Source organism: Pseudonaja textilis, chromosome 4 (assembly GCF_049901715.1).
Source record: "Pseudonaja textilis isolate UNSWEBS1 chromosome 4, rPseTex1.2, whole genome shotgun sequence".
NCBI lineage: Eukaryota > Metazoa > Chordata > Lepidosauria > Squamata > Elapidae > Pseudonaja > Pseudonaja textilis.
This window is the reverse complement of record NC_141993.1, coordinates 64,855,962-64,872,587: the sequence shown is the minus strand read 5'-3', so window position 1 is coordinate 64,872,587 and position 16,626 is coordinate 64,855,962. Positions and strand designations below refer to the sequence as shown.

General features: G+C 34.0%; 1 protein-coding gene and 1 long non-coding RNA gene across 3 annotated transcripts in view; one reads left to right on the top strand and one right to left on the bottom strand.

The window, feature by feature from the left end:
• SLC9A9 (solute carrier family 9 member A9) overlaps positions 1-16,626 on the top strand; it is a 240,860-nt gene that overhangs the window by 158,166 nt on the left and 66,068 nt on the right. For both annotated transcript variants that reach the window (XM_087933285.1, XM_087933284.1), the window contains exon 13: positions 12,148-12,196. In XM_087933285.1, coding sequence (XP_087789411.1) covers positions 12,148-12,196 — 49 coding nt within the window. The remainder of the gene's footprint in view (positions 1-12,147; positions 12,197-16,626) is intronic.
• On the bottom strand, positions 2,035-16,501 carry LOC148125869 (uncharacterized). The gene is made up of 3 exons (XR_015743585.1): positions 16,401-16,501; positions 5,334-5,553; positions 2,035-2,282 (listed from the first exon to the last, which is right to left on the bottom strand). It is a non-coding gene; the product is annotated as an uncharacterized LOC148125869 (long non-coding RNA).

Sequence of the window (16,626 nt, the reverse complement as noted above, 5' to 3'; positions counted from 1 at the left end):
TCTTTCATCCGGTGCTGCACTGACATATCTCGCTTCTGAGTCATGGGGAAAGCAAAAGAATTGTCAAAGGATCTGCAGGAAAAGGTAGGTGTAAAAAACAGGAAATGGATATAAAAAGATATCCAAGGAATTGAGAATGCCAATCAGCGGTGTTCAAACACTACTCAAGAAGTGGAAAATGAGTGGTTCTGTTGAAACCAAAACACGGTCAGGTAGACCAACTAAAATTTCAGCCACAAGTGCCAGGAAAACTGTTTCAAGCTACACAATAAGGAAGCACTGGAAGAAAGATGGGCTGCATGGCCGAGTCACCAGAAGAAACCCACTATGCAAATGCCACAAAGTATCCTGCTTACAATATGCCAAATAGCATAGAGACAAGCCTCAAACCTTCTGGCACAAAATCATTTGGAGTGATGAGACAATAGTGAGCTTTTTTGGCCACAACCATAAATGCTACATTTGGAGAGGAGTCAACAAGGCCTGTGATAAAAAGTACACCATTCCTACTGTGAAACACAGAGGTGGATTGCTGATGTTTGGGGGATATGTGAGCTACAAAGACACAGGAAATTTGGTCAGAAATGATGGCAAGATGAATGCAGTATGTTATCAAAAGATACTGGAGGAAAATTTGCATTCATCAGCCCGGAAGCTGCGCATGGGACGTACTTGAACATTCCAACATGACAATGATCCTAAACACAAGGCCAAGTTGACCTGTCATTGGCTATAGCAGAATAAAGTGAAGGTTCTGGAGAGGCCATCTCAGTCTCCTGACCTCAATATCATTGAGTCATTCTGGGGAGATCTCAAACGTGCAGTTCATGCAAGACAGCCCAAGAATTTAGAGGAACTGGAGGTTTTTTGCCAGGAAGAATGGGCAGCTTTACCATCTGAGAAAATAAAGAGCCTCATCCACACATACCACAAAAGACTTCAAGCTGTCATTGATGTTAAAGGGGGCAGTACACATATTAAGAACTGGGGTAAACTTGAACAGGGTCATTTGGGTAGTTTCTGTTGTCATTATGATTTAAATAGAGTAAACATAGTTGATTGATAATAAATGGCTTCAGCCAACCACTAACCATGAGTGAAAGAACATTTTTGTGTTATGATTCATATTCTCTGAAAAATGGTCAAGAAATCATAAATTTTGCTGGGGTATAAATTTATGAGCACAATTGCACAACTGTAGTTGTTGTAGCAGTTGTAAAGACCACAGACAAAGCGAAGGGTGCTGCTAGTGTTTCATACTGTTGACACCATCATTACTAGTTCCTTGTCCCATAATGTTAACTTTTTCAAGATCAACAGCAATGCCCCTTGGACAACAGAAAATAAGAAAAGGGCCTTTATTAGGTATAAATGACTTTACATTTTGACTTTACAGATTTTTGAAAACATTTTCTTAGATTAGATTGCCATGTCAGTATATCTCATCCTTGCTAAAATATTGGCTAAAGTGCCCATAGTGATGAAAAGATTAAAAAACACCACTTATTAAATGATATTGAAGGGGGAAAAGATTTGGTTAGTATGTTTTCAACCCTAGAGTAAATCTGTTGAATCAAAATATGAATCTTTTAAACAAACAATTCTGTTTTTAAGATTGTTTGTATGTTTACTTCTGTGTTGTACTGTGTCTAATAAGTTGACTGTGTATTTTGCTTAAAACTGGACAAAGATCTAAAAACAGCATGATTTTTTAATTTTAAAAAATGAAGATAACATTCTGGGATAGGCAGGATCACTGGGAAGGAATACAATTTTCACTTCTATCTCCAGTGAATTTATTCCCAGCATGATTCTCTTCCTTTCACTCTATCCAATGATTTTTTGATGGAATGAGGTTTATTTAATCTATTTGTAAAGACAAACTTTGCATGTGTATATGAGAGAGACTGTTTATGTAAATATACATGCTTACCTAACCATACACACATGTATTTTAGTATGTACAGTAAATACACTGATATATATGCATCCTATGCAGACTTATAGCCTATCATCTGGTGCTTTATGAGCTTTCTGGACTTGCAACTACCATAACTTTATCTGGGAGGTTTCCTATATATACTTACAGGATTGCATTGCACATCTGCAGTCAATCAATCATTTCAGGCATCTTTTTCTTCTATTAAAAAACTAGTCTAAAAGCAGAGTCCTCCAAAAAATGGTGCATTGAGTGGGGGCGGGGGGTTCTCCTGGCAGCACATAGCTGATTTTGCAGTCAAAACTGGTTCTTTAACAGAACACTTCCCAGATTTATGGACTTTCTGCATGTGAAATACAATAATAGATTGTTAACAGAGGCTTTGAAGTTCAGTTTTGTTGTTAATTTTTTTATATAGTAGATAGAGGATAAGCAATTTATGTGTATGGATTTTTTATTTTTTTTAGTTTTGTTTTGTTTTCCTTTCTTCTGTTGAAGTTTTATTTTACCTTTGGAAATAAAATTTAATTTTTTTAAAAAAAATACTGATCTTGAAGGAAATAAAAATAGGCAGTCTTTATTTGTTACTTTGTCATTGTGTAACAAAGAATGATGTTTCTACTATCAACTCAGACAGGCATTCCACTGAGTAATATATAGAGATATTTAGCTAGAAACATAATTTGTGCTTTAATATCAGGATATGTTTCTTAGATTATATTAAGGGTGATTCAGAATTCAGAAACTATTAGCATACTTGTCATTGTTTGGAAGCCTTTGGGATCCCTTCCGCTTTAAATGAAGAAGTTTCATTTTGGATTTGTGATGAAGTTTTACTATTCCTGTCTAGCCTTTGATAGTAATTGAAACTCAACTCCTAAGCAGTTCTACAAGTTTCCTAAAATTTAATTTTCTATCATTTTATTGAATTATACTTATTTATTATTTTTTGTGTGAGGATCAGAGTTCAAATGCTTAGTTTTAAATGTTTCTAATTTCGTTCTGGATAATTTTTCTGCTAGCACAATTTTGAACTCAGAGGAGGGACGGAGAAGGATCTTGCCATTTCTAACTGTGCAGGTATTATTCACTGCCTGAGAACTTCTGATCTGGTTATTTCCAATTTGCATCTGAGTCCACAAGAAGCTTCTCTAGATTTTTTATTTTATTTTGGTAGGTTATTGATATTGCAAGTATAGCATATTCCTACCTTTCATATATAGAAAAGTACTCATTGTTTTCCTGCTTTGAATTTGTAAACAAAAGTTTGAAATATGCTGTATATACCCTGGACTATATTATCATATTCTCTTAGCCATTTAAGGTCGCTAATTAGGACTCTTAGCATATGAGACACTGATATGACTTCTGAACTATTTTATTTTTTATTTGAGTTTACTTCCGAGTTTTGGCAAATTAATGATAAACAGTCAGAGCTGTGGATAAGAGGAAAGGTGTTTAGAGTCTGAGATATCCAGTTGATGTGCTTTGATGCAAGCTAATTGGTAGAAGATTGCTTCTTTCTCTTTTAAATTAGATATTGTTAAAAATATTAACAAGAAAAAAAGCAGAAAATGCCAATGTAGAATACTGAATACAATTTAATGCTCCCTTAAATCAAGCTGAAGTTTTGGTGACTGCAGTCATGCACTTTTCTTGGCCTGGTTTGTCTCTAAAACATACAGGTGAAACTCGAAAAATTAGAATATCATGCAAAAGTTCATTTATTTCAGTAATGCAACTTAAAAGGTAAAACTAATATATGAGATAGACTCATTACATGCAAAGCAAGATAGTTCAAGCTGTGATGTGTCATAATTGAGATGCTTATGGCTTACAGCTCATGAAAATCCGAAATCCGCAATCTCAGAAAATTAGAATATTGTGAAAAGGTTCAATATTCTAGGCTCAAAGTATCCCACTCTAATCAGCTAATTAAGCCATAACACCTGCAAAGGATTCCTGAGCCTTTAAATGGTCTCTCAGTATGGTTCAGTAGGAATCACAATCATGGAAAAGACTGCTGGTCTGACAGTTGTGCAGAAAACCATGATTGGCACCCTCCATAAAGAGGGAAAGCCTCAAAAGGTAATTGCAAAAGAAGTTGGATGTTCCCAAAGTGCTGTATCAAAGCACATTGATAGAAAGTTATGTGGAAGGGAAAAGTGTGGAAGAAAAAGGTGCACAAGTAGCAGGGTTGACTGCAGCCTGGAGAGGATTGTCAGGAAAAGGCCATTCAAAAGTGTTGGGGACTTTCACAAGGAGTGGACTTAGAGCCACCACACACAGACAGATCCTGGACATGGGCTTCAAATGTCATATTCCTCTTCTCAAGCCGTTCCTGAACAAACAAACAACATCAGAAGTGTCTTACCTGAGCTAAACAAAAACAGAACTGGTCTGTTGCTCAGTGATCCAAAGTCCTCTTTTCTGATGACAGCAACTTTTGCATCTCATTTGGAAACCAAGGACCCAGAGTCTGGAGGAAGAATGGAGAGGCACACACTGCAAGATGCTTGAAATCCAGTGTGAAGTTTCCACAGTCTGTGTTGATTTGGGGAGCCATGTCATCTGCTAGTGTTGGTCCACTGTGCTTCATTAAGTCCAAGTCAACACAGCCGTCTACCAGGAGATTTTGGAGCACTTCATGCTTCTTTCCGCAGATGAGCTTTATAGGGATGTTGACTTCATTTTCCAGCAGGACTTAGCACCTGCCCACACTGCCAAAAGCACCAAAACCTGGTTCAGTGACCGTGGGATTACTGTGCTTGATTGGCCAGCAAACTTGCCTGACCTGAACCCCATAGACAATCTATGGGGCATTGCCAAGAGAAAGATGAGAGACATGAGACCAAACAATGCAGAAGAGCTGAAGGCCACTACTGAAGCATCCTGGTCTTCCATAACACCCCAGCAGTGCCACAGGCTGATAGCTTCCATGCCACACCGAATTGAGGCAGTGATTGCTGCAAAAGGGGCCCAAACCAAATACTGAGTACATATGCATGCTTATACTTTTCAGAGGTCCAATATTGTTCTATGTACAATCCTTGTTTTATTGATTGCATGTAATATTCTAATTTTCTGAGATTGTGGATTTGGGGTTTTCATGAGCTGTAAGCCATCATTATCACAATTATGACAAATCACAGCTTGAACTATCTTGCTTTGCATGTAATGAGTCTATCTCATATATTTGTTTCACCTTTTAAGTTGCATTACTGAAATAAATGAACTTTTGCACGTTATTCTAATTTTTCAAGTTTCACCTGTATATTTTCAAGAAAATTATGCTACTGCTTTTCATGAGTGTCCAGAGAGAGAGAGAGAGAGAGAGTTAAGAGGGCAAATGATGGAATGTGCACAACACCATCACACAAATGTCATTAGTTACATATCTATGGAGAGTCTCAGTCATCCAGGTCATGTTTGCCCAAAGGTGCTTTTTCAAGGGCAACTGGACTTTCTGGTTTTTCTTTGAAGATGTTTTGCTTCTTCAGCTCTTCTCATACTTGCAGAAGACACCAGGATACAAGCCCCTTCAGTGGAATTTGCATGACAACATCAAGGCATGTCATTTTGGCATTGTTTTCTGTGGATGCCACTGCTGCTTTCTGCAAAACAGTGGAAGACTAGACATTTAAAAAAAACACACACACAGCCAAAGGCAAATGAACAGAGGGAGAGAAAGAAATTTACCTGCTGAAGAGAGAATTACCTCTCAGTGTGACAGTTGTGAAATACAACTGATTGTTTTTCTCATTTTATTCACAGCTTCTATTTAAAAAAAAAAACTCTTACCCATTTTGATTTTGTCTTTCTACTAATCATGATAGGTTCCTTCTTCTATAAAAAATTTAAAAATAGAATTCAATTACTTATTGATTTATATATAATTGCTACCCCAAAGACGTTTCCTCTAAGCACTAAAGGTAAAACATCTTCTAACAACCCGCCCATCTGTCAACAATCAAAAGATCTCCAACATTTAATGCAGGTACACTTAGTCCTGAACTTAATGCCCTCTAGAAATATCATTTAGATTTCAAATCCCATGATATTTCCAGCCCATCAATTATTTATACATTATAAAATCAATCGAATAGGGATGATTTTATTATTTTTAATGTTAAGTGATTGCCTTATCTCTAATAACTGCTGTGCCCAAAATCCATCCTGCAGGTTCTCAAAACGTTTATTCTAAAGAAAAAAGGATGCTCTGTTTTTCGACTTTATTCTCAGAGTAGATGAGAATGTCTTTCAAATGTACATTACTATTCTTAGCTTATTGTTTGTTGTCAAAGAATATTACTCTTTGCGAGTTTGGGCATTTTTTTCGGTGAATATCTTTCCATCTATCTGAAACATCCCTGGCTTTTCTCAGTCTGAGAATGCCAATGAGACAAGTGATCATATTAAATCTTCCCCTTGTGATTTAATTCAAGTATGGGAAATTATGCCAGGGGCAGGCCACAAAAGACATACTGGAAAATATCAATAGTAATAGCACTTAGACTTATATACTGCTTCACAGTACTTTATAGCTCTGTCTAAGCAATTTACAGAGTCAGCATATTGTCTTCAACAATCTGGGTCTTCATTTTACCAACCTTGGAAGGCTTAAATGTTTAACTGGAGAATACTCATACATGTTTGTGTCTTTGAAATGAAGTGGTTATGCAAAAGACATAAAACAGATCGTTTGTTTCAATTTATATCATTTGCATAATGAATCCAACTTAATTTTATGTCATATTTCTCCCAAGAAATCACATAATAAATTGTTACTTTTATATTAGCATTTCCACATTCTAAAATTTTTCCATTCATTTTCCATTTCCTTAATAAATAATTTACAGATACACAAATTTATATATTTGCTTCTCCATTTGTGTAACTTGTTTTCCCCATTTTGCTATCAAACATTTGGTCTTTGGTGCATATATTTTAGGATTCATATTCCTCATTGCATCTTAGTCTATCTAATATTGGCATCAAATAATTTGTTTCTAGGCCAATAACAGCATAATTTGTATCCACCTATTATATTTACATCCCCAAGCATTCTTATATTATTATTCTTATTACAAATAACCAGAGAGAGAAATTGCATATTGTTACTCCCTGGTTTGTGCTGAACCATTTGCTAAGCATACCACTTAGTTTTATACATGCTTTGCTTTCATCACATAAAAGTCTTATCATATTCAGCAATCAACCTTCAAATGAACATATTATCATTGATTACTTTTTATGTTAATCGATAAAAAATATTATTCTCTTGCCACTGCATAATTCAAGGATTAATTTTAACATATTTTAATGCACAACAATAATTTTCAGGCAAAAAATTGACAGTTTTCAGCCTGCCGATCACTGAGTGTGACATACTCTCCATTTATCACTTCTCACAATCTTCTGTCAATCCATAACGTTTAATTCAAATGTATTACTGGGAATGTCTCATAATTATAAACTTGAATTAATTACTTCTAAAACATTTGGAAGAAATTATACCTTTTATGTTGATTTATACTAAATTATGAAAAGTATGATGTGTGTTAAGAAATGCTTTAAAAAATTCTATCATGGACTTCTGGGTTGAGCCCTCTTTGCTGACAGACATAGATCATGATTGTCCATGGCTATGGTCCATGCTCTTTCCTTGGAGAGCCCCGAACATTGCGATTAGGGGTTGAAGCTGCCTTGGAGGGGTGGTGGAGTAAGGGGAAGCCACCAGCCAGGTTGAAGGGAGCCGTATCTCCCCTTCTGGGCTTGGTCTTTTTCCCCCCGAAGACAACTGAAGCAGTGGTCCAAAATGGCCACCCCGAAGAGGACGACTCAGCTGGGCTAAGATTTGTGCAGGAATGAAGAAAGATATGGATAACATCTGAGCTGGGACAATTGGGTGAAACAACCAAACAAAAAGGGTAACATTGAACTTTTAAGAAAAGAAAAGTGAGCCGCAAAAATACAAATGGACAGGAAAAAAACAAGAAAATAATTTTGACAGCTAAACAGGGCTTCGAACCAGGAAAGGAAGAAGCCGGAACTAAAGACTTAATTAAATTGGATTACAATATTTTGGCAATAAACAGGCATAAAATAAAGCTGGACTTAAGATTGTCAATAATAATAATAATAATAATAATAATAATAATAATAATAATAATAATAATAATAATAATAAAATTTACAAATTGGAGACTGGATTGCTCTGGAATGTTGAGGTTCGAAAAACCCTAAATAATAAAATAGGGGGGGAAGGTGAAGACTTTGTATAGTAGAGAGTGCCATATTCTGGACAAAAACTTAAATTCAAACAAAAGGGAAATCATCCTGTTTCTTTATGAACTTGTGTCGATACAATGTTAAAGAAATATTGAAACAAAGTAAAAATCTTAGAAAGTGAAAACTGAACCAGAATAAAGAAAAAAGCAAGGAAAGACTGACTGCAGGATTGATTGATGTTTTTGGTATAGACCCTGGTTGGAACAATTGAGAATTTTAGAAAACTTGAAGAAAGAAGGAAAGTAAAAGTGTTTTTTGTGGACTTCAATGATTATAAAATATAAGTGTGTAATGATGATATCTCTTCGGGAATTAAAAATGGAACTTAAAAATATGAAAGAATTACTACAGGAAAGAGGCAAATCACTTTGCTCTGTGTTAGAAGAAATGGAAATGGCAATTGAAGAACAAAAAGAAAGAACTTCAGAGGAGGAGGAGTCAACTCAAGGAGAAGCCATCTTAAATAGTCAATTAACACAAAGAACACTACAAAGATGAGGGGAAAGAAGGAAGGCTAAAAAATTGAGATTTAAGAAGGTAATCAATAAGGAGAATACCTGTGAAATCAGGAGAGGTAGAAAGGTGCAGCAGAAAAGGGGAAAGGAAGATATCAAGAAAGAGGGGGATATAAACTGGAATGAGAAAAGATATGGGAAAAAGAGGGGGAGGACAGGCAGTAAGAAACAGGTGCAGGAAATAAAGAAACATGGAAATAGTAAAATGATGAAAAGAAATTGTTTTTATAGAGATAATGGCTGGGGATTCTGCAGGGTGACAAGGAGTAACAAGAATATATTTGCAATTAAAAATACTTAGAAAATAGGGTAATATAGATTATTAAAGGAGGAATAGATACTGATAACTCTTATTAGATGAATATACATTTTTATTTTTATCTTTAAAACAAAAGTTAAGGTCTACTGAAGAAATTGTAATAATTGAAATGAATATGAAGATGTTTAAAAATGAGGTCAATATCAGTGACCAGGAATTAAATAGTCAATTTTTCCCTTTTACTTTTTGGAAATTAGAAATAAAATTAAGGGGGAGAAATATATTGCGGAATCCAAATGAAAAGATGTAATGGTTATTATTGTAACTACTTAAAAATAAAGGTTTATTGGGAATTAAGATGAGGGTATAAAGGTATATTTTAACCACTGAGGTGTCACACTCAAAGCAGTAAAAGGGGAGAAATCTATGCTTGTTTCTTTTTCTCTTGTGTTAAAACTTGTATTAATCTAGAATTTCTAGAAAGAATGTATGATGAAAAGAAAATATGACAGATTAAAGAACTATTTAAATTAATAAGCTAATACAGACTATTAAAAGGAAGGAGAGACATTGGTAACTTTTTTATTAGGCAAACATATATTGTTATTTTTATTCTTAAAATAAATATTAAAGGATTATATTTGAAATAATTGAAATGAAAGGATGTTTGGATTGAGATTAATGTAAGAGATTAGGGTTAATTTGCTTGTTTTTCTCTTTTCTGAAAGTTTGGAATAGAAAAGGTAATAATAGAATAAAGTATGCATATATGAATGTATAACTATTGTCATATTTGTATGTGAAAGTGATGATCCGGAAATATGTTGTCCACTAAAAAAGAGCTTTTTGTTTTTATGTGAAAAATTGAATAAAACTTGTTTTAAAAAAATATTCTATCTCATAAATCTTGAGACATATTTAGCAGTTAGATATAAAGGAGAAATTTGTTTTACTATGCCAATAGTTTTCACACTTTTAGACACTTATGTGTTTTTAAAAATTTGCAAACTTTTAAATTTTTTGGTCAAAAAATCAATACACAACTGCAAAATTTTAGTAATGATTTCCTTTTGTTCTCCAGCCCTGACATCATTATCAAAGTCAGTTCCCTCTGAGAATTCTTAAATCATACTATGAAAGAAGATCCCATACCACATCCTTGTTTCATCATTCAAACATAACCAGAATAAACTATGTATTTGTCATCAGAGAAAATAAATCAAAATCATGGTAACAATGTAGAACAACAATGCGATATTAGCTATCAACTAGAAAAAAAACTATAAATATAAGCAATCAAAGACAATAATAACTGGATAATTGAGTAATCTTTATTGTGAGAAAGGATGACTGGCCCAGAGGGGTTCTATATGTGAAGACAGATTTGAAGATGAATCTCTAAAATTAAATATTACCCAGAATTCATGGTTACCTTGAGAAATAAAAATCTGAAAGTGTACCTGACAACAAAAAATAACATACAATAGGAATAAAGTGTACCAAATGAAAGACTCCACCATTACCTCCAAGACATTAAGTCATGTAGCAATAGCACTTAGATTTATATACCACTTCATAGTGCTTTACAGTACTCTTTAAGTGGCTTACAGGCACTCTCGGTCCTCATTTTACCAAGAGTGTCATAACTTCAGTATGACTGTCATGACAATTTAGCATACTTTCATAATGATGAGTCAGATTCTTAATGACTATTTAGGGAATACTTGTACTGCAAAACTAGCAATTCAAATGCATGCAAATGTGAGTAAATAAATAGGTACCACTTCAGCAGGAAGGTAACAGTGTTCCATGCATCTCAGCATATAGTCATGCTAGCCACATAACCACAGAAGTCTCAGACAATGCTGGCTCCTTCAGCTAAAAAACAGAGATGAGCATTTCCCCCTAGAGTCAGACACACTTGGACTTACAGAAATGGCTAGTTTATATTACTATTAAAAAAACAAAAAGTTGTGGCTTATTTTACTGCAACAGAGGGAGTCAGAAGTCAATGCTTCTTTTTCTTTTTCACAATTCTTCCTCACTTCTCTTCCCCACCTTTCCCCCCCACTATTTTCCTATTTACATTTGTATTTTGTATCTTATCTTATAACTTCATAAAATGTCAAAACTTGGACACAACTGGACAAGGAAAACTTTAACCTTTTTAATGCATCTCCATACAAGATAATTACTTGCACATAGCCAATGAAATAGATGCATTGTGTTATGCTTGTCTCTAAAGGTATAAATACTGTAACCTTGTTAACCCTGTCATATAGCTTAGGAGACAGGTCCCATATACAATAGCTAAATATTTTTCTCCTTATTGGTTAGTTTCCTTTATTCACAGGGCATAGAGTAAATGATACATAAATTGGGCTTTGCTTTCATGGAAATCTGAGTAGTGAACTTTTTGAATCAGCGGAAGCTGATGTAAGAACAATGAATTCTCAGACACGTGAGGTTATTGAGGCTGGAAAGACTGATTCTGAGATTACCATATCAAAGGTTAGTTAAAAATAACTTATCTAGGGAGTCTTTCAATACAGTTTCAATGTAAAGTTCATCCTTGGGGGATAAAAAAAATTGCACATAAGGATTAATCCAAGGTTGCCTTGAGATTTATCTTTGACAGGAGTTTATAAAATAGAGAGAAAGGCTTGGCCATCACAAATAGGTAGGTACCCATACAAAAAATGTCAAGATTAATAAGAGAGGATTCTAATTAGTTCAAAGTTAATCTTTGAAGTTTTCACTGTCAAGAAAAGCAATTAAAAGAAGGCATCCTTTCTTGTGTCACTTGACTTAACAAGATATCTTTAACCAGTCACTCATTTTTACTGTAACATATTGTGATAAAATTGGAATTATATTTCAATAGGAAAAAAACTGCAACTGAGAATGGTCAGTAAGTTATAGAACAACTTGCTTTCCAGCTATCATTGCAAAAAGCACTTCCCTACTGCTAGTAGTATATTAATGTAGAAACCAATGACAAAATATCTATCTGAATAGACCAGTAAAATATATCATACATTTTACTTATTTTTTCCTTTTGCTTATTTTATTTATGTATTAAATAATGTTTAATATTCTGCCAGTCTTGTATTTAAGTTTTGATTCCTTTCTTTTCCTCATAGAGTTGGAATTGATCCAGATGAGGATCAAAGGATAGAAACTGCGACTCAGGCAAGTTAAAATTTAAATATAAATATTTGAAAAGGAATTTATATTATATGTATAGAACTGAATGCTTTAAATGTGTTTACAATGTATTTTCTAAGATGCTCAGGAAAATCTCCAATTCTGATCTTCAAATCAGGAAATCATATATCTTTTGTGCATTCAATAGTCACCCAGATTGTAAAATAAATTATTTTATTGTTGATGGACATATGCTGAATAATTTCAGTTTTGATATTTTAATAAAATAAATCATTAGCTGTTCCTTATTTCAATTTCTAAAAGCATTTTGGAAAAATATGTGCTTTGTAATCAAAGACATGTTTATTATTCATATTCTAAATTTTGAGGAATTTCTTACATTTCTTACACATTTGTAAATCTTTGTAAATCTTCTGAATATGTCTTATTTCCAGTCTTGTTTCTTGAAGACTGGTTTTAGCAGCCTTCCCCAATCTGGTTAAAAACTCTGGAAACTATAGTCCCAAAATATTGGGAAATACCAGATTGAAGACAGTAGTAAATATTGCAATTAAAAACCAGACTATAATAAGCATTCAGAGTATCCATAGTTCCATCATGATTGGTAGTTAATACCGAACCAACAACATCTAGACATACATTTTTTAGAGTCCACTTTATAAACTCTCCTTCCCTACCTCCATTCTTTCTTTTATGATATGCATCAATGAAATAAGCCCATGAAAGCTGATGCCACAGTACATTTTTAGATCAAAAATTCAAACCCACAAATGATATAGATTTAGGGATATCATAGGCATCTGGGTTTGGGACAAGTAACAAAACATGTGTTACAACTTCATTAGACACCGCTTATTCACTTTCAGGCAGCATCATGATCCCAATACAAAAGGCAAAACCTGCATTATGATATCCCAACACACTTTTTGTATACTATTATTTGATGTCATTGAAGTTAGGAATATATATTTATTTGTAACATACACATTTCTTCCCTGCCAACTCTACACTGGGGATCTTTACTCCCAAGAACCTGATGCAGCTGCTTCATTCTATTCCCAACAGTTGAGTTGGCCTCAAAGAAAAGGCTGAATAGGGAAAACAGGTTTCATGTTCTCTGTTATGAGATAATATTGTCTGAGTGCAAATAAAGGGAATAAGATAAAATAAGAAGCAATTGCTATTCCTCTAGTAGTACTATAGGAAATCTTTGTGTCTTTTATGGCTACTATTCTGGAAATAACAATTATGCTCATACATTTAAAGCATAAGGGAATATTTGTGATAGTTCCAATTTGTTAAATTCAAATATTGTCATAATTAGGAATGAAAAAATCTGAAATCCAATAGTAGTTGTCAGATTATATTTTAATACTCATGCTTTAAAATTTCCAAAATGGTCTTGGTTATTTTCACTTTGTGAATGTTTCCAAATATTGCATTATCACAGTTTTTTTTAAAGTGCAACTATTCTTGAATAAGGTGACCTAATCCAATTACTTTACATTCATCAGAGTATAACTTTTTTGTGCCTAGCCAGATTTTCATTTCTCAGTACATTTATCGCTTAACCTGTCATGGATTAGTAGTTCATTTATTTCCACTTATTAATAGTTTCATAATGCAGTATTATGAGATCATCAATAATGTTCAGTAGTAATTAATTGCAGCCACTTCACTGTATTTCAACTTCTCTAGAAAGCTTTATTTATTTAACTTAGCTTCATTTATTTAACTTAAAAACATAGCTTGCTTTTAAAATAAATAAATAAAGAAAAGCTTTCAAACTGGAAAGCATATTGAATATGAAATACCAGTAATAAGTAAAATAAATTTTAACCTTATTGAGAGTTTACATAGCAAACCTTACAGCAAAAATAGAGTACCTTTTTTCAGCCAGACAACCTATGGGATATTGGAACTATGATTCCCAAAATAGGATAGAAATAACCTAGCTTTTTAAAAATAATGGTGTTTAGACTTCAACTCCCAGAATTTTCCAGCCAGCCATCAATCAGAATATAGAATAGAATACTAGATTTTGAAGGGACCTTGGAGAACTTCTAGTCTAACACCCTGCCCAAGCAGGAGAGTCTATACCATTCCAGACAGGTGGTTGTCCAATTTCTTCTTAAAAATCTGCAGTATTGGAGCACCAACAACTTCTGAAGACAAGCCTTTCTACTGATTTATTGTTGTCTCGGGAAATTTGGCCTTAATTCTAGATTGGTTCTCTCCTTGATTAGTTTTCATCCATTACTTCTTGTATTACATTCTGAATAGGTGTTTTGGAGAATAAGTTGCCCCCTCTTCTTTGTGACAGCCCCTTAGATGTTGGAACACTGCTATCATGTCACCCCCTAGTCCTTCTTTTCATTAAACTAGACATAGATCATTGTGGGGAAAATAAAACACAGTAAATAGCATTTTTGAATAGACTGGTGGCTTTCATTCCACCTTCTGGCACTGCTTTAGCAGCATCAATAATGAGGATAGAATGCGTTATATATCATTAACATAACAACTTTAAAGTTGATAAAATAGAATCCACACGTCATACACGTAAAAACCACTGCTCTGTAAACTAAAGGTAGCCATCTTATACAGGTAGAGTTCCAATCAAGACATCCATAAACCCTGATCATTACAAAAAGGATTCAGTCTTTAATAACCAACTGCTTAATATCCAAGACCAGAGATCCTGTTTTTTCGCTCATTCCATAAGTTTGGATAAAGTCGATAAGACTTTACGAGGTCCCATTTACTCTGTCATAATTTCTATCTTCAGGAATAGCGTTGCCTGGAAATTTGAACTGGCCTTCAACCTGCTTTCTCTTAAATGTGCCTTAAAATTAATTTTATCTCAGGCTCTTGACAAGGAAGAAATGCACCTCCCTATTGAGTGGTTTTAAAGGGTTTTAGTGAATATTTTATTATGCAATATGAGCATTATACTTTTCTGTTTGCAATTCCTTTTCTTCCTTCCTTTTTTATTTCTGATTATTTGCTTCTATTCCAGAAATAATTTGAAGTTATCAACAAGTACAGGCATTTTAGAAATGTGAATTATAAATAAAATTCTCAAAGTATTGTGAAAAGGATCTTGTTACTAAATCATGTCAGTGCACTTACTAAAGTTATTATAAATAATTAGGTATTATTCTGCAATATTGTTAGTATGAAATGGCTAGAATTATCTATTTCCTTCAACAAAGTGGCATTCAGGGAATACTGCTATTTGGTTGGCTGACATGATTTAGTGAACCTCTTAAGGCAAATTTTCTCAGGATAAAGATAGGCAATCTGATTCTCTTTTGGACGGCAATTTTTGTATCCCTTAACACAGTGGTTCCCAACCTTTTTTTTGCCCTGCACCCCTAAAGAAATTTTACTCGAACCTCGCACCCCTGAAATTTAGACTTTAGAAACTACTGAACACGTTAAATATATGGTAGAATTGAATCTTTTCAGCTATGTATGTGACGGCCACTAAATAACGATACTTAACTCTAAAATGAAAACAAAGTTAATCCATTGCATAATAAATAAAAATGCCAGCATATAGCCAATATCCTATTATTTACCTGGACTTTTCTCGCACCCCCTGGAATATTGTCTCGCACCCCTAGGGGATGCGAGCACCCCAGGTTGGGAACCCCTGCCTTAACACAATCCCATTATTCATTGCATTATAATTTGGATTTATGTTTCAATCTAAAACATTCAGAGAACAACGAATTGCCTACTCCTGCTCAGAAATTTCTATTGTACAAGTGCTTTTGTATAATAATTCTGAAAGAACAGTCTAGGTCATGGGTGTCAAGTTCAATCATATCACGTGATGTCTCATGAAGTTTTTTGCCTTTGCAGAGCTGGGGTGTGCATGATACATCTGGCCCGTGGGCCACCATGACACCCGTGGTCTAGATTTACTATTACTATTAAGGAAAAGTGCAAGTTAATTTAATAATACCTAAAAGATCTTATTATTCAATAGAAATTAACTGCTTTGAATTGAGAAGCTATTCATAATCCTTCCTTCACCTGTTTCAAACACAATTCATATTAAGTCATAGAACTTAGGTGCACTTGTCCATTAGCATTTGTGACAGACTACCATGCTGAAATGATGTATTTTACAATAAGTGCAATTTATTTCACTAACCAGATTGGAAAATCATCATAATTTAGTGTGATATAATCAAGAATAAATAAATCTTATACATACACATACTTGTTTTTCTTCCCTCCAGTCCTTCAGCACACTCAAGTTTTTCTTTAACATAACATCTGAACCAAAGAATTATGGAAAGTAATAATTCAGGCTTCTCTGAAACAAGATTTCAAGATATTCAAAATATTAGTCAGCATTCAGATTATCACTATTTGTTAGTTTGGTCAATAGAGCAAGCCATTGGAAGCTTCCTAATTCCCAACTAATCATCCCAGGAAAG